The 27745-nt window shown below is 39.0% G+C and overlaps 1 protein-coding gene and 1 long non-coding RNA gene across 4 annotated transcripts in view; one reads left to right on the forward strand and one right to left on the reverse strand.

Moving 5' to 3' along the window:
* The window catches only part of PRKG1 (protein kinase cGMP-dependent 1), an 873884-nt gene that overhangs the window by 95633 nt on the left and 750506 nt on the right, over positions 1-27745 (forward strand). The window contains exon 1 of one of the 2 annotated variants that reach the window (XM_034425954.3): positions 20574-21566. The exons of the other annotated variant lie outside the window; for it this stretch is intronic. Coding sequence (XP_034281845.1) covers positions 21256-21566 — 311 coding nt within the window. The 5' untranslated portion in view covers positions 20574-21255. Of the gene's footprint in view, positions 1-20573; positions 21567-27745 lie in introns of those variants that run through there. 2 annotated transcript variants of the gene reach the window in all.
* On the reverse strand, positions 2791-20760 carry LOC132709221 (uncharacterized). 2 transcript variants are annotated; one of them, XR_009620258.2, is made up of 3 exons: positions 11199-11293; positions 9416-9497; positions 2791-4875 (listed from the first exon to the last, which is right to left on the reverse strand). It is a non-coding gene; the product is annotated as an uncharacterized LOC132709221 (long non-coding RNA). The 2 variants fall into 2 exon arrangements; XR_015728361.1 differs by lacking the exon at positions 11199-11293 and adding an exon at positions 20623-20760 and having other exon boundaries at positions 4763-4875.

A 27745-nucleotide genomic window follows, 5' to 3' on the forward strand; every position in this document is an offset into this window, starting at 1 on the left:
GATCGAGGTTAAAGTTCCTTCTTAGTAATGGAAGCTATCTAGGTCATTTCAGGCAGTAATTCTCTTTCAGCCCAACTAACTATGCATTATTATTTGTATGGAATAAAATTGGAAGTGGGATTGCTACATTAAGGTATCTTGAATTCCTGGAGGAAAGGTGAAATATAAATTTAACAAATAAAAAACATGAAACAAAAAGAACATCAGGGCAACTAAGAAAGGATCAAAATGGGAACATACTGGATGAAGGAATGACTATCAGGATACACTGATGGACTAATTGTTTCTCAACACCTCATAACCAGCAGCATGGAAAAAAATGAAAAGAATGGAAAGAAAAGGAGAAAATTAAGACAATCCATAGAATAAATGATTATTTTCACTTCATTCTGATCCAATTTTGGGATGAAACATTTGGAAGTCTGTGAAAAAAAAAAACACATTTTCAAAGAGGTAGTTAGAACAGACTTCCGGAGGATCTAATAATGTCTAATTTCATTCTTATGTTTTACTTCCTCCTTTTAATTATTTTGCACTGCTCCTGATTTCTGTTTGGGCCAAAGTCCTTTCTCATGATTGCTTGAGTTATTGTTCAAAGTCTGAACCAAACCTGTTACAGCAATTAAGGAGTTTTGCTGGCTTGCCAAAAATTTAGAAACTATGCTTATGTTTCTGAATAAAGAAACCTAATGCATGACTTTGATCAGATTTGGCTATGTAAAATGTCCTTGTTGAGATTGAATTGCTTAAAATCATTTCCAGAGGATGCTAACTTTGGACTAAAAAAATGTGTCACTGTTTGGCTTAATTATCTTCTATTTGGAAGTCAGAACCTGTCTCTAGTCGAAAAAGAAACCTGCAATCTGCATGAAAATTGTAGTGCTACTCCTGGCTTTTGGCTTTGCATCAACATTCATGTCATTCATCTTGATTTTGAAATGAAAACGGCAACATTTCTAATCCTCTAGATTTGTCTTTTGCAGGGCTGGTGTACATGTGCAGATTTAATGCGGTAATATTCTATGATCCAATAGTGTAGTGACTGATTGACAGGTCCTGAGATGCTTCGGCATTAGCATGTATGTCAATATGGGTTCATTTTAATAGGGTTGCAAGGAAGGAAATGAGATATAAAAGTACAAAGCTCAAGTATGAATAAAGATTTTAAAGGCATCCGCTCCAGACTCTTGTGCTGAGAGAGTAGATGAATTGGCAGAGTGAAATGGTGATGCAAAAATCTTGGGCCTATGTGAGGCACCCTGGGTAGCCAACCAAGGCAGAATGAATGATAAGAAAAATGGCTTGCTTTCTAGTAATGTAGAATGCTTTGGCCTAGACCCGTCTCATTAGGAAAAAAGCCAAATCTTGAGAGAAAGAAATTAATTTCTATTTTGGCTAAGATTTATAAAAGAGTTAATATAATTCTGTTAGGCTTCCTGAATCTGTAGAAAAGGTACTTGTGGTATAATTATGCTAAAGAACTGAAAAACAAGCCAGCCAGTGTATCACATTAATATAAAAGAGGAAATGTTTAAGTGATGTTTAACATTCCTGTCATAATTAGTAGGATTTGAAACTGCTTGGCTCTGAATGATATTCTTGCACATTTCACTTTATATTTTAAACCAGCATAAAGTGGTTTTGACTTACAATTACTTCTCTCTGATGCTTATTGTGCATCCTTGCAGATAATCTTAAAAATACATTAAAAATAAATTATCGACTCCCTTATTCACTCCAGTTTCTTTTATTTGTGTGGTTTTTTTTTTAAATTGATGCTACATTCTGCCATGGAATGGCTGTTTCCATTTCCCTTTATAATATCGTTGATAATATTATTCTATTGCCTTGCAATGCAAATCCATCCAGGCTGAAGATCTGGATTCCCATTCTGGCACCTAGAGACAACTGTGTGCCTATGAATATTTGTCTTGTTACCCACTAGGCTGTCTGCTCCATCTGAATGTTTTAAAACATTTTCCTAATTTAAAAAAAAATTGGGCAAGCGTACAATAAAGCAAGGGATCGTCCTTAAACAAAATCTTTATTCACAGAAATGACTGCTAATGGAACCCACCTACGCTTAATAGGAATAACTGTGAGAGGGATCTTGGAATCTTAGTGGACAACAATTAAATATGAGCCAATGGTGTGCGGCGGCAACCAAAAAAGCCAATGCAATCCTAAATTGCATTAACAGAGGGATACAATCAAGATCAAGTCAGGTACTAATAGCACTCTATAAAGCCTTAGTAAGACCACACATAGAATACTGCATCCACTTTTGGTCACCACACTATAAAAAAGATGTTGAGAGTCTAGGAAGAGTGCAGAGAAGAGCAACTAAGATGATTAGGGGACTGAAGGCTAAAACATATGATGAATGGTTGCAGGTATTTGGCGTGGCTATTCTAGTGAAGAGAAGGACCAGGGAAGACATGATAGCAGTCTTCCAATATTTGAGGGGCTGCCATAGAGAGGATGGGATCAAGCTATTTTCCAAGGCACCCAAAGACCGGACAAGGAATAATGGATGGGAACTGATCATGGACAGATTCAACTTAGAAATAAGGAGAAATTTTCTGTCAGTGAGAACAATCAATGGAATAGCTTGCCTTCGGAAGTTGTGGGAGCTTCATCACTGGAGGCTTTCAAGAAAAGATTGGACTGCCATTTGTCAGAAGTAGTGTAGGGTCTCCTGCTTGGGTGGGGGGTTGGACTAGTTGACCTACAAGGTTTCTTCCAACTCTGTTAATCTGTAATTTAATAAATAGACTATGAGGAAGGAGGGAAGGTGCAACCCAATGATTTATTTTTAATGTATCAAAAAAAAAAAAAAGACAAATATGAATGGCTAGAGAACATTCTAGGAGCTGGAGGATCTTCCTAGTTGACCATTTGATACATGGATGTTTTATGAATGATCACGCCCACTAGCCCAGCCATCTGTGTGAAAGTGCCCTTGAAATTTCTCAATCTTGAATTGTGCCCACTGATTTGCCAAAATTTCCCTTGCTGCGGGAAAATTAGCCACTAACACAGAGTAAGCAACTGTTTCTTCTTTTACACAGCAAAGCCCCTTGAGATTAATCAATTTGGAAGAGCAATGAAAAGATAACAATATTATTCTTTTCGTTATTTTGACAACTGCTGTCACTGTAATGGAGGAAAGAATGGCCAAGAAAAGCAGAACTGACTATAATTTTATTTTTTTTGTGCAGTCATCTCTTGCTTTGGAATTACATGTCTCCCATTGTTTTTTCCCTCTCTTTGCTGTTCAGACATTATTACTCTAATAAGATATAAAAAGCTAAGTTTATTACCAATTATAGTGCAGCACATCATTATTTTTAATCACTGTCTCAGGTGATTTCCCCCCCTCTACTGTTAGCATGGCTTTGGTTTCCCTTCCTCTCTCTAGTCCTATTAATTGCCAGCCATCTGCCTGTAGTTATCCAATTTTTCTTTGTAGCAGCGCTACTAACTTGAGCAGGTAGTCAGGAATAATTCTACACTAATAGCCTGCCACCTTCTAAGGAAGTCTTTCTGAATTTAAAAAAAAACACGAGCCTACATTCTGAAATTAATTTTAGTGCTTATTTCATACTGGATAGGAATGAATAAATGGTGTAGTATTACATTCCTTTTAGTACATGGAACATTTGCTGCAATTCACTCTTATTTCTACTCTTATTTTCTTTTTGTCTTTCTTCATTTTATATTTAAAGCAGGAAACAAGTATGGTTGTGGTGAGCATCTTACAGAGATGTCAAAATTATGACATTAAAACCATTACAAATTTCCACAATACTACAATTGTAGGCTTAGACCTAGCACTGAGATATTATCTATCTATCTATCTATCTGTCTGTCTGTCTGTCTGTCTGTCTGTCTGTCTATCTATCTATCTATCTATCTATCTATCTATCTCTAGCCATCTATCATCTCTATCATCTTTTATCATCTAATTAATTTGGAACTGCATACTAAGTGCACTGAAAACTGCTAAAAATTTATTATGCTAGCCGAGGAAATTGAAATCTTATAGATACAATTATAGGGCACCGAATAGAATAGAATAGAATAGAATAGAATAGAATAGAATAGAATAGAACTCTTTACTGGCCAAGTATGATTGGACACACAAGGAATTTGCCTTTGGTGCATATGCTCTCGGTGTACATAAAAAGAAAAAAACATTAATCAAGAATCATAAGATACAATACTTAGTGATAGTCATAGGTTACTAAATAAGCAATCAAATCATACTAGGAAACAAATAAAACAATATAAATTGAAAAGTTACAAGCAGCAAAATTATAGTAATAAGTGGGAGGAGATAGGTAATAGGAAGGATGAGAAGAATAATAGTAATACAGTCTTAGTAAATAGTTTGACAGTGTTGTGGGAATTAGTTGTTTAGAGTGTAGTAGAGTGATGACATTCAGGGAAAAACTGTCCTTGTGTCTAGTTGTTCTGGTGTGCAATGCCCTATAGGGTGATTTTGAGGGTAGAAGTTGAAACAATTTATGTCCAGGATGTGAGGGGTCTGTAGATATTTTCACAGCCCTCTTTTTGACTTGTGTAGTATACAGGTCCTCAATGGAAGGCAGGTTGGTAGCAATTGTTTTTTCTGCAGTTCTAATTATTCATTGAAGTCTGTGTCTGTCTTGTTTGGTTGCAGAACCAAACCAGACAGTTACTGTATAGAGGTGCAGATGACAGACTCAACAATTCTTCTGTAGAACTGGATCAGCAGCTCCTTGGATAGTTTGAGCTTTCTGAGTTGGCGCAGAAAGAACATTCTTTGTTGTGATTTTTTGATGACGTTTTTGATGTTAGGTGTCCATTTTAAGTCTTGAGATATGATAGAACCTAGAAACATGAAGGAAATATGAGTTAAATTCTTGATTTTCTATTTATAGTTGTTATTATTACAAGTTTATTTACTTTTCCTTAGCATCATGCTTTAAACGCATAACTTAGAATTTCAGAATGCCTTACATAGCTGCTTACAAAGAGGTATTTTGTAAGTTCATTCTAGCAACAGAATGGTAAAAAAAGATCAAATGCATAAACGTCTTCAGAGGATATAATACAATCTGAGTAGATTAAAATATGAACCTTTATAAGAGAACCAGAGACATACTTTCAAAAGACCAAATGTGAATTCCTTCAATAAAAAGTATAGTATATACATGAAAATGTGAAAGAATAAGGCAATTTAACAATTTTTTTTTTGATTATTTTAAGGAATCCACTTACTCAGTTTAAAGTAACTCTTTGAATGGTATGATGCTGAACTAAGGGTTTAGGATTCCTCTACAAGAATAAATAAAGCATACCAAAGGCTGATATAGCATTATATCAACAAAAGATCTAATAAATTAGGATAAGAATGTAGAAAGATGAAGTGGAGAAATTTAAGTTAGTGGTTATGCAAAGAACAAAAAATTGTGGGTTTGCTATTTTAACATATATTTTCTTTTTTTGCGCATGATAATAAATGCAAGGAGGCCATTATTTTATTGTGATTAGATCTTTTGAAAAGGATACACTTTCCTTTAATTTAAATTTATGGCTTAATCTTGATGCTTGTGACATATGCCAGGACTGTGTAAACACCTTGTCCTTTTTAACCTATGACTTTTGGATAATTGATGGACATTTTAATGTAATGAGTCATTTTCTTAATAGCCAATTAGCAAAAAAGTCATTAGAACAAGAACAATTAAAGAGAAACACTACTTCTTATTGTCTTCATTTGTTATTCATCCCTTCCAGATATTTTGAAGAAACTGAAATGTGCCAAGTATTCAGTGAATAAACTATTGAAGGTGTTTTTTTTCTTTTTGCCAAGGAAGATCCAATTTAATCCCATTTTTCTTGGAGAGATGTCTACAGTCTGATTTTTCTCACTTTTCCATTGCTTAATCTGAGTTTAGAAAGTGAGTGCATGCAATTAGGCAGAACGCTAAAATTAATTATCTCAATATGTACAAGTAGAAATTATATAATAATTCTCTTTGGAGAACAGATGTTGGTATTTATTGATAAAATACCAAAATTAGTATATTTAGCCGATGAGTCTTTAATCTTTTCTAGGTATAGTATTATTTGGCTTAAATCTGAATTGATGCCTCTGGGGGTTATTAAACTCTAAAAATGAATTTTTTAAAGATAGATTGGTTTGTCTTCAGCTGTGAATACCTAGGGATATACCTAAGATTATTAAACTTGTAAAATATATGTTCATAAAAATGTTTAGTTTTTTTTCCCCCCGCAGTGTTTAAGATGTTAAATTCAAGAAATTCCCTTCCTTCTGTTTTTGTTTTGTGAAATAGTTTCAAATGCCAGTTGGGGAAGAAAATTTTAAATTTCCAGATTTTTCTCATAAAGGGAATTTATCAGTCTCACATAAAGGGATGGCAAGCCTTGTCTTGAAAATTTAGTTCCAGCTATCACAAATTGCAATATATATAAATTGATGACACAATAGCAGTGTTCCAATATTTGAGGGGCTGCCACAAGGAAGAGAGGTTCATTCTATTCTCCAAAGCATCTGAAAGCAGAACAAGAAGCAGTGGATGGAAACTAATCAAGGAGAGAACCAACCTAGAACTAAGGAGAAATTTCCTGATGGTTAGAACAATTAATCAATGGAATGACTTGCCTCCAGAAGTTGTGGGTGCTCCAACACTGAAGGTTTGTAAGAAGAGACTGGATAACCATTTATCTGAAATGGTATAGGGCAGAGGTGTCAAACTCAATTTGATTGAGGGCTGCATCAGGGTTGTATTTGACCTTGGGGGCCAGGGTGGGTGTGGCCAGCTCGAGGTCACTTGTTTCACCGGGGGGGGCGCTTGCGGTGACCCGAGCGGTCTGCTAGTGAATGGGCTCCCAAGCTCCGTTTTGGCTGTGATGGCCTCCTGCAACCCTCTGCCAGCGAAAACAAAATTTGGGAGGGCCGCACGCAGCCCTCCTAAGCTTCGTTTTCACTGGCAGAGGCACTGAGGGCCAGTCCTTAGCTGTTTCCAGGGTGGCCTGCAGGCCAGATCCAGACATCCCATGGGCCAGATCCCATGTCTTCCATGTCTATACCAAGGGGGTTGGACTAGAAGACTTCCAAGGTCCCTTCCAACTCTGTTCTTCTGTTATATGGCAATCTTTGGAATGAGAGGGTTGAAATCAAATACCTTAAGAAGTATGGAATTGTCATATTTTCTCTATTATTTAGAAGGGAGGCAAGTCATACAACTTCATACCATCTGCAATTTGGCCTCTATGATTGATTATGCTGTTATGGAGAAATTCAAATCAGAAAACAGCAAGCAACCTGTTTGTTGGAGAATCTGGGTCTGCTATAGACTGTAGGTATTTATCATACTTTTAAAAAAGTTAGCTCATTTTAAGAAATAAAATAAAATTAATAGGCACCGAAAATTGATATTTGATATTTCTGATTGGTGTAGCCTTCATAATTCCAGAGAAATAGATGCAATGAAAATTACAGAGAGATTAGTAGAGATTATGCTTAATAAGATGCATTAAAAACTATAAAACCACTCAGACACATATATTATTTTATTTTCCTCCATGCACATTGGGCATGAAAAATAGTGAGTAAATACATAAATAAATAAATTACTTGATGTTAGATTAAAAAAATACTTGATATTCACCATGGTCAAATAATTTGATTTAGAGGTAAACTTCAAATCAGAGGTGGTTTTCAGCAGATCCTGACCAGTTCTAGAGAACCGGTAGTAGATATTTTGCGTAGTTCAGAGAACCGGTAGTAAAAATTCTGACTGGCCCCGCCCCCATCTATTCTCTGCCTCCCAAGTCCCACATGATCGGGGGGAAATGGGGATTTTTGCAATAACCTTCCCCTGCCACGCCACCAAGCTATGCCCACCAAGCCATGCCATGCCCACCAAGCCACGCCCCCAGAACCGGTAGTAAAAAAAGTTTAAACCCACCACTGCTTCAAATCTTTTGGTCACTGTAATAAGACAGACAGACCCTGGGGGAAGAGTCAAGGAAGTCTAAGTCCAGCCCCTCTTAAATTCTGTTAACTCTTAGCTAGCACCAATGTAGCATTGACTGTAAATTTATTAGATTCTTGTGTATAAGCATGAGCAATAAATCAGTTTACCGGTCTCTGGAGTGGTATTGGTATGCAATTGTGTTGCATAACATTGTCAGAGACTCTTCCCATCTTGCTTACAATCTTTTTGGACTGTTGCCTTCTGACAGAAGATACAAAACAATTAAAACTTGGACCACACGTTTTCTGAGTAGTTTTTATCCCAGAGCTATCATTGCACTCAACAATGAACTAAAGAGCCACCATCAGTGAGCTGTTGGACAGCATTACTTGGTCTGTTGTGTGGATGTTTGGGTGGTTTAGGGATGGGGAATTTATGGTGGGTAGGGATTGTTATGTGTGTTGGACCTGGTCTTTGGTTGTTAAGTGAATTTTGTTGTATGGGTATACTGTGTATACACGTACAATGACAATAAAGCTATTATTATTAATAAATCAGTTTAATTGGAACTTATTGTGTGGTTGCATATGGAGATCCTCAGTCATCCAGGTTGTCCCAAAGGTGCTTTTTTCCAGAGGCAACTGGACTTTCTGGTTTTTCTTACTGTGTGGTCTGATTCTTCATACCTGATAGTTGTTTTGTCTGAGTATTTGAGATGAATAAATGCCTTAAAGTGGCATTCAGTGGCCGTTCCTCCATATCAGGTTGGCCCTAGATAGGTAAAGGACTTCTTCAAAACTCTGTGGCTGAAGAGCATTAGTGTAAGTAGTATGCTCCCCTGTCATACAGTCATAGATTTGGTATTAATTATCCTGCTTTGAATTAACCTGAATTTGAGGCTCCCTAAACCAAAGCAAATACGCATTTGTCGAGTTGCTATGTGGTAAGCAGTGTGTATTAGGGTTTAGGCAATATGCTTTACAACAAAGAGACAATTAATCAGCTGCAATTGGTGACCTCATCTGGTAGGAAGTAGTTTATCTTAAGACGGAAACTAACACAACTTTCTTTTTTTATTATATATGCTCATTTCCAACGTCTTTGAAAAGAGCAGCAATCTTAGCAATCATTATTTGCTTATGAATTATAGATGGGATAAGCTTTCACTATCTGTTCCTATATCCTGAGTTGTCTATTAGTTCCAAGACACAAGAGTATGTGATGTTTCATATATCTCATCATTCTTGACCTTTTATGCATCTTATGCTGTTATTGATTGAAAAAAAATGTTTTTCCCATTCCCCCCCTCCTTCTGAATTAGCATTCAGGAACCTCTGCATCAGAAAATGTAGTTTCCATGATATTTGAGTAAATCAGCATGAGATTATTCTGAAGAAGAAAAATGACATCAGAATAGCACTCGCCTTTTTTTTCTCCAGCAATTTCTTGGGCTTGGTGAATTTTACTTGGTGAAATACTGTGACAATAACTGTTCAATGTGTGAGCCTTTCATGTAGAGAGAGAGAGAGAGAAAAAAAAAGATATTACTGTCCATCAGTGGCAGAAATGAATTATGAATATTATCTCTAGTTGTTTAACTGTAACTTTTTATTTTTGAGCAAATGAACCAATTCAGCCGCAATTTATCAACCATTTATAAGCTGATAATTGCACAACTTTGTGTAGACTAGCAACTCCAAAGCTCTCTTATCTTTGCACTGTCCAGAAATGTATTACCATACTTTTCGGAGTATAAGACGCACCTTCCCCCCCCCTAAAAGGGGGTGAAAATTTAGTTGCGTCTTATACACCGAATGTAGTCTTGCCCACCCACTGGCCCCCACTATTTGGCCTCTGCCTCCCATCAGTTTACCTCCTTGCAGCAAGCAGCAAGAAGAAACAGCTCGTTTCAGCTTCAGCACAGCCTAAATTAGCACAAGTTGATTGGATCGGCCTCCCGACTCTCAGCTGTTTTGCTCTCAACTGTTTTGCGCAGGCCTCTGCTGCTTGCTGCAAGGAGGGAAATTGCTGGGAGCAGATTTTTTTTTTCTTGTGCTAATCAAGCTATGCTGAAAACGAAAATGAAACTAAGGCAGGCTATTTGCTGTTTGCTGCAACGAGGCAAAATTGCTGGGAGGCAGAGGCAGATTTTTTTTTCTTGTTTTCCTCACCAAAAAAGGTAGGTGCATCTTATAGTCCGGAGCGTCTTATACTCTGAAAAATATGGTAATTGTTTATTAAGAATTGTCACCAAATCCTTTATAAATGTTGAACAGCAAAGAAGAAAGTCCTAGAATATGCCACTCAACACTTGTCTGTGGAGATTCTCAGTCATGGTTGTCCCAAAGTTGCTTTTTTCAAAAGGCAATTGGACTTCTTCTTTTTTTTTAAGACATTTTGCTTCTCATCCGAGAAACTTCTTCAGTTCTGAAGTCAGAACTGAAGAAGCTTCTTCTATGAGAGGCAAAACATTTTCAGGGAAAAACAAAGAAAGTCCAGTTGACTTTTGAAAAAAAGCACCTTTGGGACCACTCAACACTTCCTTCCAGTCTGGCTTGGTATGCCAGATATGATTATTCAATCACATTTGTATCCATCTTATGGTGACATAGTCCAGCTCATATTTTCCCATCTCCCATTTTGTAAGAGGCTTCATCGAAGGCTTTACTGAAATCAAGATAATCCAAGATAACCCATGGCTACCGCATTCCTATGATCAACTAAACCGAACATTCTATTTTAAAAAAAACATGATCAGGTTGACTATTTTGATAAAACTATACTACTTACTACACAGCCATGGATTCTCTCCTAAATATTTAAAAATAATTCCAGTGTTTAATGTAGCATCAATATAACAACATGCCTACCTAGATTCTCTTTGTTTAAGAAGAATAATATTTGCCCTTCTCAAGCCCCCCCATGCCGTCCTCTGTGATGTCTCAAAGATCTCAGAAAGGGCTTTCAAGATGACCTCTGCAAGCTCTTTGGATGTCAGTGATCTATCAGTCACACCCATACTATGTTGAAGCTAATGTGTATTTCATTAGGATTGCAAATTTAATAAATTGTTCCTGGTGCAGACAAATAAGACTGCACGGCACAGCAAATTGAAAACGTGCAAGAGGAAAGTGCATACCTGTATACTGGTGATGTTACAAGCCACCTACAAATTAATTACTCATTAAAGTACTCAAAATTAGATACCTGAGATAGCATCTTCATTTTTTAAAATTTTCAGCCTTTCCTGTCGTTCAAATGACATGCATCTTCTTTCAGAAGTTATAGCAGCTCTGAAAAAAGTGAGTTATGACCATTTTTCACACTTATGACCATTGCAGCATCCCCATGTCATGTGATTTACATTTGGATGCTTGACAAATGGTTCCTATTTATGGTGGCTGCAGTGTCCTGGGGTCATGAGATCACCTTTTGTGAACTTCAAAGTCAATGGGAAAGCCAGTTTCTCTTAACAACGGTGGTACTAATTTAACAATTGCAGTGATTCACTTAACAAATGAGGCAAGAAAAGTCATAAAATGGGGTAAAACTCACTTAACAAATTTCTCACTTAGCAAAATAAATTTTGGGCTCAAGGACTACCTGTATTTGTAAAAACAATAGAAGTAGGATATAAATTAATTTTTTTAAAAAAAGTTAGTACAATTGTACTTATATAGTCTTTGTTATTATGACTTCTGTGTTATTCTTGTAACTGCCAGACACTATCCTCAGATATGTTGTGGCTGTGTGATATTTTCATACATATTTTCTCTGAGATCCCAACAATATTTTTTTACATTAATCTTAAGACATGGTTTATTTGTTTGACATGTGATATATATTCCACTTTATTCATATACTGCGTAACATGACTAACAATATCCATTTCCAAAAGCCAGTGACAACTTTGTATATATTAAATTACAAAGGCAGTAAGTTAAAAGTACCACAAGACTTCCAGTAAAATCCACATATTAACACAAGGCATGATTCAAAAATTAGTCAGCTCAATACAATCAATATTTTGTCTCAATAAAAATATTGTTACCTGATGCTGATAGAAAATCAAAGTAGCTGAGCCAGTTATTGGATATACAGGACATTAGATATTTATTTTTTAAAAACTGTACTTGTTTATATTTTTTCTTATTTTTTTTTTCTAATCAGTTCATGCAATAAAAATAAATAAATCTCAGAGAAAACTTTAGCCAAATCTACATTGGCCAATTTTCTTTCAAGGTATCCACAAACTGCTTTCTGAACCTTTGAAATAATTTGTGCAGCCCTAGAAAAGCAAATCACCCCCCCTCAAAAACAACAACAACTACACTTGAATTAAATTTCATCTGTTGTACTGCTAGTGGTATATCTAATTTGAAGTTATTCATTTGGAACTCTTTGTAATCTGTTTGTATCCTTATAATACTGTCATCAAAACTGCTCATGTGGCTCTTTCTTGTATTTGAAAATAATTCCCCATACAATTAGATGTGCACAAAAACTTTTCCATAGTTGTGAAAATAGAGAAGCTCTGGCATTATGAGCAGAGACTGTTTCTATTTGTCTGTCTGTCCTTGATCCAAAATACGCATGTTTGGGTGTGAGATGAATCTGGAAATAAACATACGTTCATTCACTTTTTAATTTGCTGAATTCATATTCACAATGTAATTTACAGTAGGAGGAAAGTTTGTGTACACTTTGGTTTTGAGAAAGGTGTGAATGGAAAAAAGATACAGATGTTTCAAACAGATTTTGGATAAAGTGCTTGGACTAATTCCATAGACTGAAGCAAATTATTCTGAGGTTGCAACCAACTCAGCATTACAGAGATTTACACAAAACAACCATGACCTTCTGTAGTTTTTCTTTTCCGGCTGAAACACGAAACCCATAAAATGAGTTTCCGAAACTTGTGCTTCATAATACATTGACATTATAGCAATCTTTCCACCAGAGTTCACTTCACAGCTTCTTTTCTGAGAGCCTTTGGATGAATTATTGATTTCCGTCTTTAGTTCATCTTTTTTATTCTGTAGCGATTGAGACAGCGAACAATGAAAACAAATTATTTCCCATATGTAATAATAAAGATGCAAATCCAAAAAGATCCTAAAATCACCACAAAATAGAACTGATTGAAGTCAAATACCAACTGAACTTAATCTGCCAGCCTTTTCATTGCAAAGCTTCATCCAAGTAAAATGGATCTGACTTGGCACAGTAAGAAGAAATAAGGAATCTTGGCTCTTCAATAGAAAACTAACCCAGTATTCAATTGTTATTATTTTATTAATTTTTATTTATTTATTATTAAATTTATATGCTGCTCGCCTCACTATATGGTTATCACCTTGACTTTTTTTAACTTCCTCAGACACCTTGCCTTTTCTTCATTCATCCTCTTTTTGCTGTTTGCATTGGAAGAACAGAGGGAAATAAATTTAAGTGTTTTTTGTGTAACTGTGATTTATGAATAAGAGAAGTTAATTGGTATGCAGAGAAGGAATTCCTTAATTTTATAAATCAGGTACTTATTCTACAAATAGTTATTTTAATCAGTACAGTAATTAGAATACTTTATTGGCCAAGTGTGATTAGACACACAAGGAATTTGTCTCTGGTGCAGAAGCTCTGTGTACATGAAAAGCAACAGGATAATAATAAATTTCTCCTTAATTCAATGTTGCTTCTCTCCTTGATTAGTTTCCATCCATTGTTTCTTGTCCTGCCCTCTGGTCCTTTGGAAAATAAATTGAGCCCTCATCTTTGTAGCAGCCTCTAAAATACTGGAATACTGCTATCATGTCCCTCCTGCTCCTTCTTTTCTCTAGACTAGCCAAACCCAAATTCTGCAACCGTTCTTCATATGTTTTAATCTCCGGGCCGTTAATCATCTTAGTTGCTCTTCTTTGCACTTTTTCCAAAGTCTCAACATCTTTTTTGTAATATGATGACCAAAACTGGATGCAGTATTCCACGTGTGGTGTTACTAAGGCTTTATAAAGTAATTCTTCAGTGATTTTGATTCTGTGCCTCTATTTATACAACCAAGGATTATATTTTTGGCTGCTGCTGCACATTGCTGACTCATGTTTAAGTGATTGTCTACTAGGACTCCAAGGTCCCTCTCACAGTTACTGTTTTTGAGCTAGGTTTTCTCTAATTTGTACTTGTACGTTTGGTTTTTCCTGCCCAGGTGTAAAACTTTGCTTTTCTCCACATTAAATGTAATTTTGTTGGATAACTTGTTCTCAGTCAAACAGTGTCGACTGGCGGCTCCCAGGGGGAGAGCCTTCTCTGTGGGAGCACCTGCTATCTGGAATGAGCTCCCCCCGGAGATATGGAGGATCCCGGATTTACGCACCTTCCGCCGTGCCCTCAAGACCTATTTATTTCAACAGGCTGGCCTGGCCTAACTTCCCTTTTAATTGTAATTTTTAAAATTGGTTTTAAAACATTAGGGGTGTTTTAAATTGTTTTGGGCCAAATTATTTAATGGGTTTTTATATTGTCTTTTAAATTTTATAGTTTGTGTGTTTTATCTTTCTGGCTGTTCACCACCCTGAGTCCTTCGGGAGTAGGGCGGTATATAAATCTAATAAAATGAAATGAAATGAAGTCTATCAAGATCTGTTTGGATTCTGAGCTTTTCTTCTGTGCTGTTGGCTATACCTGCCAGCTAAGTATCATCTGCAAATTTGATGAGTTCCCCTTCTATTCCCTCATCTAAGTCATTTGTGAAGATATTGAAGAGTATGGGGCCCAAGATGGAACCTTGTGGTACCCCGCTACTTATTTTCCTCCGTGTAGAGGTAGTTCCATTAAGAACTACTGGTTGAGTATGGTGTGTCAGACAGTTACAAATCCATCTGCTGGTGATGCTGTCTATCCAATATTTTTCTAGTTTACCAAGAATTAGATTGTGGTCTACTTTGTCAAATGCCTTGCTGAAGTCTAAATATACTATGTCCACAGCATTTCGCTAGTCTACTAATTTAGTCACTTTGTCAAAGAATGAAATAAGATTGGTTTGGCATGAACTGTTTTTAACAAAACCATGCTGGCTTTATTTGTTTCTAGATGTTCACAGATCTGGTTTTTTTATTATTAGTGTTTCCGGTATCTTCCCAGGTATTGATGTTAAGCTGATTGGTCTGTAGTTTCATGTTTTTTTTCTTTCCTTTTTTTGAAGAAGGGAACCACATCAGCTCTTTTCTAATCCTCTGGTAGTTCCCTGATGCTCCAAGGTTTTTTAAAGATATGATACCATGGCTCTGAGATAACATCTGCCAGCTCCCTCAGAACTCTGGGATGCAATCCATTAGGTCCTGGGGATTTATATTCATCGAGGTCAGACAGGTATTCTCTTACCATTACCATTGTAATAATAATAATGATATCAAAAAGAGGGGGTAGTAAAGAAAATGAAAAGGGTAATAATAATAATATTACAGCCATACCCCATGGGTAAATATACCTTGGACGTAAAATAGTATTATGAGAATTAGGTGTTCAGCAGACTGATGGCACAAGGAAAAGAAATTGTCCCTGTGTCTAGTTGTTTTGGTAGACATTGCCCTGTAGCAGGGTCCTGAAGAGAGGAGTTGAAACAGTTTATGTCCAGGATATAAGGGGTCTTTAAATGTTTTCTTAGCCTAAGATGCACAATATACAGGGCTTCTATGGAAGCCAAGCTAGTTGCAATAGTTTTTTCTGCAGTCCTAACTATCCACAGGAGTCTGTATCTGTTCTGTTTGGTTGCTGTATCAAATCAAATAGTTATAGACAGTTATAGACTATACAAATGCAGACTCAATAATTCCTCTGTAGAACTGTATCAACAACTCCTGGGGCAGTCTGAACTTCGCGAGTTGACGCAGGAAGAACATTCTTTGCTGTGCCTTTTTAATTACAGTTTTAATGTTAGGTGTTCATTTGAAATCCCGGGAGATTATAGAACCCAAAAACTTGAAGGATTCTACTGCTGATACTCTGCTGTCAAATAATAGTAAGAGGTGATAGAATAAAAGGGCTCCTCCTAAAATCTACTCTCATCACTACAGCTTTAAGCAGGTTCAGCTTCAGATTGTTCCAGCACTTCTATCTTTTTTCTCCTCTTGGATGACTGAAAACTATCAGAGCATGATTTTGAGAAGAAAAAAATGTTTAAAGGAAAATGGTTAATGGTTAATCTGCTGTTCTTTTTCCTGATTCTCTAGTCAACAATTTTAAAATATTAAGTAATAATAAAATAGATGCATACTACCATGACTCTGAAGCTGAATCAAGCGCTTTCTAATTTTTGTTTTGAATTTTTGGAGATATCCTGTTTTTCCATTAAAATGCAGGATGCACCCAGCTCCTTTTTTTGTGTAAGAAAGACCAATCAGAGATTAGATTTTTCTCATAAAGCCTGCTCATGCAATCCATGTCCATTTTCTCTTTCTAACACAACTTCTTTCCCCCCTGAAAACTCCTCCACAGAAGAAAAGTATAACTCATTAAGCTTCTTTATGAGGCATAGAGCAGTGCTGTGAGCTTAAATACTGTGAACCACTGATTTCTTCAGGGTCTTTTATTTTAATTGAACAATCCTCCCTCTGCATATGTTCATGCCCATCCCAGCACACTAGTCTGCTGTGTATATGTGACATGGATGCAGGAGTTTATCATGGGTTAGTTTTGAGAAACAGTCTAAAAACCAGCATGAAAAATACACATAGTTCTCAACTTACAGTGACTGTTTGAAGTTACAACGGCACTGAAAAAAGTGACTTATGATTAGCTTTCACACTTACAAGGGTCGCAATATCTCCATGGTCATGTGATCAAAATTTGGGCACTTGGCAGCTGGCATGAACTGAAGACAGTTGCACCAAACCCAGGGTCATATGATGACCATTTATAACCTTTTCAGCCAGCTTCTGACCTGCAAAGTAATTTGTGGGGGGGGGGGGGGTAGCCAGATTTGCTTAATGACTGCATGATTCACTTAACAATTGCAGTGATTCGCTTAACAACTGTGGCAAAAAAGGTAATAAAATGGGACAAAATTCACTTAGCAACTGCCTTGCTTAGCAAATTAAATTTGGGGCTCAGTTGTGGTCATAAGTTGAGAACTGCCTGTAAACACACAAAGTGCTCAGCAATAGGATAGGATAGGATAGGGAAGGGCAGAGCAGAGCAGAGCAGTGCAGAACAGAATAATTCTTCATTAGCCATGTGTGATCGGACACACAAGGAATTCATCTCCGGTGCATAAGCTCTCAGTGTACATATAAAACCAACAAGTGATAAATCATGATTATAATCATCATAAAATACATTCATCATAAATCCATATGATACAATACTTAGTGACAGTCATATGATACTAAATAAGCAATCAACATAAATCATACTAGGATACTAAATAAAACAATTAATATAAATCGTAAGATACAAGCAACAAAGTTATAGTCATAAGAAGATACGGAAATAGATAATAGGAAAGAGAAGGATAACAGTAATACAGCCCTACTAGATAGTTTGCGTATTGTGGAAATTAGTTATCTTGTTGTCTTGAGGGCAGAAGTTGAAACATTTTATGTCCAGGATGTGAGGGGTCTGTAGATATTTTCACAGCCCTCTTTCTGGAACATGGCAGTTTACAGGTGCTCAATGGAAGGCAGGCTGATACAAACTGCTTGACTATATCTTTCCAGAAACCTGATGCTCTCCCCAGTTGCACTGTAAGCCCAATCAAATGCTACAAAAATTCATAAACAAAGGAGGTGGAGGAATATCATCCTGTTGCTTGCAGGCACCATAATATCTTTTCATGAAGCTTTCTGTGTTCACTGGTGAAAACTGAAGGTGACAGTATAGATGCAGCATCAGGTGCATGTTCTAACTCTAACTCTAACCCTTGAATGCTATTCATTTCTTTAATATAACAGGACAGTCAAATTAGTCTACGATAGCCAAAATTCAAATAGACTCTATAATAATACTAACACATTTTATTATACAGGATAGGTTTTATGAGCTGTCTTAAATCCACCCATTAAGCTCCATGTATCTAAGGCTTGGCTGGCAAAATCTCATGCCCATTATATTAAAAATGCTTAAATGTCTTAAAAGCTACTACTGGACTCTGAAATTTGGCATTTCTCAAAGGTAGCTAAGATAGTCAAATTTGTCAAGTGATTCCCCTGAGAATGTTTTGGCTCAGGTGATCTATTTATTTATAAAATATCTGCTTTTCATTATTACCATACTAACATCAAAGCAGAATACAAAATAGCATTAAAAAACCATAGCATTATAACATCTTAAATCCAAAACAGGAACAAAGAGATGCATAGCAATATAGATTCAATTAAAAGCCTGGTGAACAAATTAAGATTACTGCTGGCTCTGAAAACTTCTAAGGCTTAGTGACAGCTTTAACCGTATACTGAAATTTTCTCATGGTATTATATCTGCCATGACTCATGCAAGTTATCCCTTATTATTGTGGTTGAAACTGAATCAGATAAGTTTGATAGTCACTCATGTCATTTAATCATGTGATTCTGTTTCTTTCGCTATCTATCAATCTATATATACAGTATATATCTATATATATATTTATTTCTTTTGATTCATAGGTATAAATGTGCGATATTTTTGCAATCAGGGTTTTTTCCTATGTTGAAAGATGTTAAAATGGCCATGGTGGGATGAAATCTCTATTCATCACTTTCAGACCTGTCAGAAATTTTATGTTGTTTCTTCTGTGACTTATGGGAGACTGGGATAGCACTATTTCGGCCTTTTTATATAAATATCTATATATATGTGAAATAAAATACAGAATGTTGAATGGCCCTAAAAGCAGCTTTGTATTTTAATCATGTAGTGGGATTTGCAGTATTATAAATGCATATCAATGCCCAGGCAGAAATCCTGCAGAACTTGAAAGGTGTAAGCTTAGTTGTGTCTTGTATGAAGTTATTTTTGCCTTTTGGCAAAATGTATGTACTATACGCTCTGTCACATTCTTTAATTCGGTTTCCCCTCCCTCCTCTCTGTTGTTACAGCAGCCTTACTGTTGTTTCTCCTCAATAGTAAAACCTTGGCTTGCAGGTGGGAATGAACGCTGTCTAGGCCAAGCAGGGTCCAGGTGCAGAATCCAAAGTCATACATGATTTGCTGGGAAGGGACAGCAGAGAGCTAAATGAGTTTGGATCTGATACTGAATAATGGCTGCACCTGTTTCTTCTGATTATATCAGGGGAAGGTCTGGGCCCAAACTCAGCAAAATCGAGGCAAGTTAACTTGCAACCTTGCCGTTGAGTTGCCACACTTGAGACCAGGGGTGGGTTCTACTTACCTTTACTACCGGTTTGCCACGGGAGCGTGCGGTCGTCAATTATGACATCTGGGGGCAGGTGGGCAGAGCCTCCTGCCGCTTTTTCTACCGGTTCTAAAGAACCGGACAGAACCGGTAGCAACCCACCACTGCTTGAAACCCAGAAAGATAAAAACCCTTAGTAGCCTTTTCTGTGGGTACTGCTTAGCATCTGGCTAGGTGGCTAAGATGCTGATCAGAAAGGTTGGCAATTCAGCAGTTCGAATCCCTAGTAGAGGTCTCCTGGTGAACAGGGGTTGGACTAGATGACCTCCAAGATCTCTTCCAACTCTGTCTCTGAGGGCTCAGCCTTCATCTTCCAAAAGCCATTTAAAACGGGGGGGGGGAGGGGGAGAAGCTTTCTCACTCATAGCCCTAGGAAATGGTCTTCTTTCCCCATAGCAGCCCAACAGGGCAGGTGAGGGTTTTTTTCCCCTCATAGCTGATTGTGACAGGAGACCCCCCCCATTTCCTAACTATCCTGAAGCAGGTGGACTGCTGACTCACTGGTTCTCCCCCATTTTTCCCAGGCTCTGGAAAACGAGCATTCAGGTGGTTGGAGAAAGTGGAAAAGCTTTGGGGGAGGGGGGGACTTTCAGAAACAGTGGAAAATTCTGTCCAGGCAGTTTAGAACGGCCATGCGGGTGTAAAACAACCCTATTAATATATCTCTTCTCGGCCCTGCAGCTAAAGCTTCGCCTGCTTTAGGCAGGCTTAGAAAGAAAGCCAGTGCTGTTTCTCGCCTGGCATTGCTTTAAGGAGAATTGGGGGCTTGAGGCAGCCGATATTCTCATCTCTGCCACAGGTGAGGCTGTCAGAATGACTTTTTGGCAGGCACGCAACGCCTTCTCCTCAGCCTCTTCGGCACTAATGAGAGACGCGGCTCTACTGCCCAGGGGAAGCAAAGCCTCCCGTTTTGTACACACACTCCGCTGCTGGCGGATACGCACGTATGGGTGACTTGGCGGGTCCATCCTGGGCGCGGAAGTTCTGCCGCTAGCCCGGCTAGAACCGCCGTTTTTTTAAAAAAAAATTATTATTTTTCCTATGGGGAAGCGCGCTTCTGCCTGGGGGGAGTGGGAGACGACTAGGGGGGGGAGACTCTCCGCCCCGCCAAAACCAATGGCTCGAAAGCGGCTCCTCTCTCACCCGCCCCCCACTCCCCCAAACACCTCCCTCCCCCCCCTTTGCAAACGTGGCGTGCCATTTGGGCGGGAAATGCCTGGAACGCAATAAAGCCCACCCACTCACCTCCCGCTGGCAGGCTGGCTAATGGGGTGAGCGGAGAGAGAGGCGGAGAAGCAGGAGGGGAGCCGAGCGGATAGTAGCCCTCCGAAAGAAGGGGGCTGAGGGGAAAGTGCATGTGCTACGGCATGCTGCAGACGCCCCTCGCTCGCTCGCCCGCTCGTTCGCCTGGCTTCCCTCCTCCTCCCGCCGTCTCCTCGGCTCTCGCTCGCTCGCTCTCGCCCTCTCTCCCGTCTAGCTTGACGCAGGCGGCAGCTCGCGATCGCCCTTTGCAAACCCGCCGTCGGTGAAGCTGGGCGCCGCCGAAACCAGGATGGTGGGGCTTCTCCTTTCCTCCGCGTAGCTCTGCCGAAACGACGCGAAAGCGAAGCGGCAGCGGCTTCTTTGCCAAGCCAGGCTGGAGGCGTGCGTTGAAGGGCGAACGGGATCTGCTGGCGGCGGCGGCGGCAGCAGCAGGTCGCTCGGAGCAGCGATTGGCAAAGTTGGCTTGAAGTGGGACAAGCGGCAGGCGGCGGCGGCGGCGGCGGCGGCTACTCGGCGGGGCGGGGGGCAAAGTTGCGACGAGAGGAGCGGGGGGCGCAGGCAGGAGCCCCAGGGAGGAGGAGGTGGTGGTGGAGGAGGAAGAGGTGGCGGTTGAGGATGGGGACGCTGCGGGATTTACAATATGCCTTGCAAGAAAAGATCGAGGAGCTCCGGCAGCGAGATGCGCTCATCGACGAGCTGGAACTGGAGCTGGATCAGAAGGACGAGCTGATCCAGAAGCTGCAGAACGAGCTGGACAAGTATCGCTCCGTGATCCGGCCCGCCACCCAACAGGCGCATCAGCAAAGCTCCGGCACCTTGCAGGGCGAGCAGAGGACCAAGAGGCAGGCCATTTCCGCCGAGCCCACGGCTTTTGACATCCAGGACCTCAGCCATGTCACCCTGCCTTTCTACCCCAAGAGCCCACAGTAAGCCGTTGTGTCCGTGTGGCGTCCCTGTGGTGTGGTCGATCTCGCTCTCTTCCCCCCGCTTGTCTCTTGTCTCTGTCGCCCGTGCTCTCCCTCCACTCCGCCCTGTGGATCCGCCGCCTGCTTTCCATCGCTTCTCATCTTCAGAAATCGCTTCTCCCTTCCCGCCGCCCCACTCTGCCTCTTCCTCCCCCCCACTCCTAAGCCCTAAACTCTTGGCATCTGGTGGGCTGCCACCTTTCTAAAGCCACATCCAACCTTCAGCATTTCTCTGTGCTCTTGTCAGGTATCGAGGTACCTCGGTGTCCCCTTCCCGGGGGAGGAATTTTTCCCCCCCCTAGAGTGTGAAAATGCTGTGTCTGTTTCCCTCTTCCCAAATTATCACAACAGCATCGTCAGACTGGCTCTCTACCAGCGTGGTATGTGTTTCTATCTGGGGTTTTGGGGGGGTTTTTTTTGGTGGTGGTTTCGGTTTGCCCTGTTGGTTTGGAGGTAGGAACCAAATTCCCTAACCTGAAGATTTTGGGGGGTGGGGTGGGATGGGGGGCTTGAAGGGTTTCCATTCACTCTGTCTGGGAGGTATTTATTTATGTAAGGGCAGCCGAAGAGCCTGGCATCCTCATAGACCATCAGGTTTGTTTGTTAGAGTAAGAGATGGGTAGGTTTTAAGGTGCCTTAAGACTCTTTGCTGTCTTGTGTACAAGAGACTAACTCAACTAATCCCCTGGGAAATGTTGGCTGAAGCAAAAGGCTTTGCCCCTGAGGCTAGTTTCCTCTGGTGACTGGGCACGGACAGGCAAAATTCTGTAAAGGAATTTCTATTTTTTTTTTAAAATGACCTTTTAAAAAGTGAACTGACACCCTTCCGGGCTGTTTCCGAGGAGTGCAACTGCTACCCATCAAAGGGACAAGGTGGGAGAGAACTGTCACCAAAGATGGTTCAGTAGGGTTAAACAGAAAGCAGATGAAAAAATATCACTATCTTCTTCCTCTCCGTCACTTTCTCCTTTCATTTTCAAATGAGAGTAGAACATAAAAGGCTTGTATACAGCCCTTCTCTTTCAGCGCTTCGTGTGCCTGAAAATACTGAAGTTTCTCCTACCATTTCCGAGAAGAGTTTAGCTTTGCTTTAATCCCTCTCACCTTTTGGGTGTTTGCGGTTTTTTTTCTCCTTTTCTGGTTGGAAAAAAAAAAGGCTTTGAATCACTTTATTCTTTCATCCTAAGCTTTGTTTGCTATTCCTTACTGGTCTCTTGAGTGGGGCAGGGGATGGGGTGGGCTGTAAAGCAGCAGAGAAAGATCAGAAACTCCTGAGATCATGGCTTACCGTTTCTCAAAGAAAGAAGTCAAATCTCTTTTGGCCTCCTTCTCCTTCTAATCCTAGCTGTGGAGAGAGGCTTGTTGCAATGATTTAATAATGAGGGGAAGACATGCTACACACACTTTGCATTTCTCTATTACTATATCACGTGTACCACTCCAGCCCTATCACTCCAAATGTGCCCCGTGCCTATGCAGCAGTCTGAGCATGCCGAATGAGAATGTGGGTTTCCTCTATGCCCCTCCATCCTCCAGAAGAAACCTTGGATTTATCCTGTCAACTTTGGCATTCCCTGCTCATAATTTAAGTTGTCCCTCAGGCATAGCATTGCCAGTGCAGGATTTCCTTTTGATCCCTCTCCTTTCATTATTCCGCTGTTTCCTCAAATCTTTCTTGAGCTTTTTCAGAGATGCCTGTCCTGCTTCACAGCCTACACAATTGGTGTAGTGAAGCTGACAGGGGTTTTGAAAGAGGAGAGCAGCCAGGATGGGGGAAGGTGCCTGGTTCCACTTTTTGACAACCAAGGCGTGAATGTCCCAAGTCTCACCATCTGATGTGACACAGTGTGCATATCTTTACCTTAAAATATCAGGAGTTGTATCCTTGCAGTGATAGTCAGATGCTGTGCATTTAATTGTCTTGAAAAGATACACATTTATTGTATCTTACAGTGGACTAAACTCCACCAAACTGAACGAGATCTACTCTCAACAGTTTGGAGTTCTCTAAACATTCTGTACAGAATCGTACTAGATCTTTTCCTAAAGTATCATGCATATTAATATATAATAGATACATGCTAACATACTTAACAACATGAGGTGTTTCTTATTCATTATTCATCGATTTGGAGGTGCTCAGAGTTACCAAGCATTTGCTTATTTTAAGAAAAATTTTGATCTAACACACCAAGTCATGTATTTCAGTGTAATAGGTGCCTTTATTCAGAAAAGTGAACAAATGCCATCTTATGTTCAATACTATCCATCATTATTAGCTAAATGAATCCACATCTAAACAGTAATAGTTATGTCTCTACTGTTGATTGATAAAGGATAAAATGTTATCCTAGATGGGAATCTAAACTGGAAGACTAAGAATTATAAGTTGGTAAAGTGATCTTGAAACTTTCCTCTGGCTTATTCTTGCATTTATATCGTTTTTTAATGTGTTTATGTAAATACCTGGCTGGCCACCACTGAAATGGAATGGCTGATTAAACTAGACTTAGGAGAGAGTCCAGCCTGAATCTTTACGCTTAAATTGTACAGTTATAACAGTTTCATACTGAACCACAGAAAAATATGCCAAGCTCACATATGCAGCTCAAGCTCTTGGTGTTAAAAATGTTTTTAGGCAGGCTTAAGTTTGATTCATAAATCTAAAATTGAGCTCCGTTTTTGGCAGAGATAAGGGCATTTGTAACATGTTGGCTCTGACTGCTAGGAAAGTCAATTGCCAACCCACTCCATCTTTGCTGTATTGCTTTTCAGCAAACTACTTGAATAATTTCTTTCGTTCGGTGCAAGTTATGCCAATCTGGGTACTTAGTGGGGCTATCAAACAATTACTCTGCCACCTGGATAGCTGGCAGAGACATCGATTTGAATTCACTCATCACGTTGAGTGGTTTAGGCTCCGAGTCTGGAGTATACGATGAGGATAAAACCAAGGTAACATTGTCAGAGAGGCTGAGAGAAATATTACATTTACTAAGATGCAGATTAAATCACTGAATTGTAAAGGTTCACACAGTTAATGAAAACAAAGATTTTTCTCACTTCGGTGTTATGTTCCACTAAAAGTACAGAAGAACTAACATTCTGTTAGAACAAATGCCCCAATTTACATTCCATTCTGCTGAGACATGAAGTACTGTGAGATTACAACACTGTACATGCTTCATAATTGTAGCCAGGAATAACCGGGGCAAAAAACCCCAGGGAATGGAGAACAGATTTGTTCTCTTTCCCATCTCCTAAATGTCCTTAATATACATTTTTTTTTAATGCATGACTAATGTCACAACTTTCCTTCGCTCAAGTGTTTGATAAAATATTCTTGTGGCTTTCCTGTGTCCTGTTGTGTTTCTGGTTTCTCTCAACTCCTTTTTCTACAATAGTCATGACATTTAGGTAGGATCCTCTGGCATTTGTTCTGAGGGCTATAGAAAAAGAGGTCTATTATGCTGGATGGATAGATCTCATTTGGCCACAGGTTCCTTCTTCTCTGAGTGCCAAAATCTGGTTCAAAATATTGTTAAGTAGGGAAGCTTTATTCAGGGCAGCTTTTGCTGTTCTACTCTGAGCCTGTCTGTAAGAATGAAATTTGCAAATGTATTGGGAGTGAAATTCTTGAGATTTTTATAAATTTGTAGTCCTACAAGTTCTAGAAAATATCACATGTAGTTTTTTTTTAAAAAGTAAAAAGGTAAAGGAGTCCCTGTGGATCCCGCTAGTCATTGCCGATTATAGGGAATGGTGTTCATTTCCATTTTAAGGCTATTGAGCCAGCACTGTCCAGTGACATTTCTGCGGTCATGTGGCCAGCATGACATCACGGAGCACTCTTACCTTCCCACCAAATGGTACCTATTTATCTACTGACATTTGCTTGCTTTCGAACTGCTAGGTTGGCAGGAGATGAGGCAAGAACAAGAGCTTGCCCCGTTGGAAATGGGTCTTGAACCTGGCCTTTCCAGCCAACAAGCCCAGTGTCTTAACTGCTGAGCCATTGCACTGTCCATTATTAGTCGTAAAGCAGGGGTGAAATCCAGCAGGTTCTGGATTTGCCGGTTCTGGAACCGGCAAATGCCACCTCTGGCTGGCCCCAGAGTGGGGTGGGAATGAAGATTTTGCAATATCCTTCCCCTGCCACGCCCACCAAGCCACACCCACAGAACCGGTAGGGGAAAAATTGAATTTCACCCCTGTCTTAAAGTCATTAGTAGGGTGACTTTATTCTGTCTGGAAACTTCTTTTCAATCTCAAGCCATAATCATTTTCATGACCAGCCTTTTAACTGGTGATCTCATGGCTTGAACGTAGAATGTCTTCATGCAAAACTTTACAGTTTCTGGAAGACTGTGGCTATTTTTGTTTATTTCACAAACTTCCTAGGTATTTTAATATATTAAATTTGTATTTGGAGAAGGGAAGAAGTTGTAAACTGCATCTTCTACCATGTTTGATGGTTCTATGGAATCCTGCTGTGTTTATGGATTGCTTTAGCATAGTAATGGATCAAGTCAAAAAATATAAAGAAGAGACTGTAACAATATGTTTAGATAGTGGGCAGAGAGAAAATGAAAAAGAGAAGTACTTTCCATCAAACATTGTTTAATGTAGGCAGCATATCATGGTGTAGCAAATAATGGTAAGAAGGTGAATCAGTGGGAACTTATTATATCTAGGGTAATGTCTAATAAATTTTGGAATTAGAAGAAAATTCAAGTGAGCGCCAATATGACACTCAATTTGAGTCTGGAAATAACTCACAAGTCCATTTTTTGATTTTCCTCAAAGATGTGCCTTGGCTTCTATCCTCTTTCTGGCTTGAATGCTTCAGAGGAAAGGGAGTGGGGGAAAAGCAGACACCTGCTTCAAAATCTTTTTCTATTGGTCTACTGGTTTTTCCTTTTTTGAAAAGGACATACTGGAAAGATTGTTGTAATACATCTTGCTTTGGAACTTTTAAAATAAATTTTATTAAAAAAAATACCTGTTCTTGTTTCGCACTTGTTGTCTGAAGTGTTCTGTGGGGAAACTTAAACCTCTAAAGGAGACATACGGCATTTTTCACAAGGCACTAATTTCCTTTTATGACTGTCTTATAATCTGTCATGGATATGATATGGTAATGATGAAAAAGCGAAAGTATACTTAAGAAAGAACAACTTAAAATACAGTACATGAAAACACAAAAACTTTAAGCAGATGAGGGTAAGTGTGAAGTTTCCCCAATGTAATGCCATCAGATATATTTGTCCAGAAAAATAATGACAATCAGTTACACCAACTGGCAGATGTAGGTGTCACAATCCAGTTTATTTGAAAGTAGCTCCAGGAAGAGGAAGGATATTCTAGAGGATACAGTATATAGGTCAAGTTATGATTTCATTAACTTCCTGTAATTGACAACCCTCTTTTTCTGGTTCCATACTGAATAAATGTTCTATTTTGACACAATAATTTACATTGGGATCATGTACAATGATTACATTTCCATTTAGACGCTGCTTTTAGGAAGAGTTTTCTCTCTTACTGATGGTCACTTAAAACTAATCATATAGCAGAATTAGAGAGGAACCTCATTACAGCAAAGCTGCATAAATCTTTTTAAGTAACGTTTTCCTTTTCTACAATGAGCTACTAACTGGAGAATAAAAGCAGTTTCTCCCTTCCCTGAACTAAGGTTTGTTTCACATTAGCTAGTTTTATTTGTGAATTCAGTAAAACAGTTCCCACTTTCTGCTGATTGAGGCAGATGATTATTATGAAACCCATTAGATTGTTTTTTCCTGCGAAAGAATAATTTGCAAATATTTGCTATAATACGATTTGTAACAGGTAAATTTGTAATACTGAAGTTGGCTATGTAGATATGAGAACAGATTTTCCTTGCTTGTTTCTCTTAAATGTATGTCATAAATCAGGAACACATTTAAAGCAAGAATTCTTTAACTATAGCTATTTTTTAAAAATAACTATATTATTTATAATTTGATTGCCATTCAGTCAGCTCTATTGAATTCAGTGGAATTTTCTTTTCAGCAGACATAAACAGGACTGTTATTCAGAAGTAAATTCCACTCATTTCTGTGAAAATAAATAAATGAATGCCTAGGTATGTGGCACCA

Source organism: Pantherophis guttatus, chromosome 6 (genome assembly GCF_059756535.1).
Source record: "Pantherophis guttatus breed Tessera chromosome 6, ASM5975653v1, whole genome shotgun sequence".
Taxonomy (NCBI): domain Eukaryota; kingdom Metazoa; phylum Chordata; class Lepidosauria; order Squamata; family Colubridae; genus Pantherophis; species Pantherophis guttatus.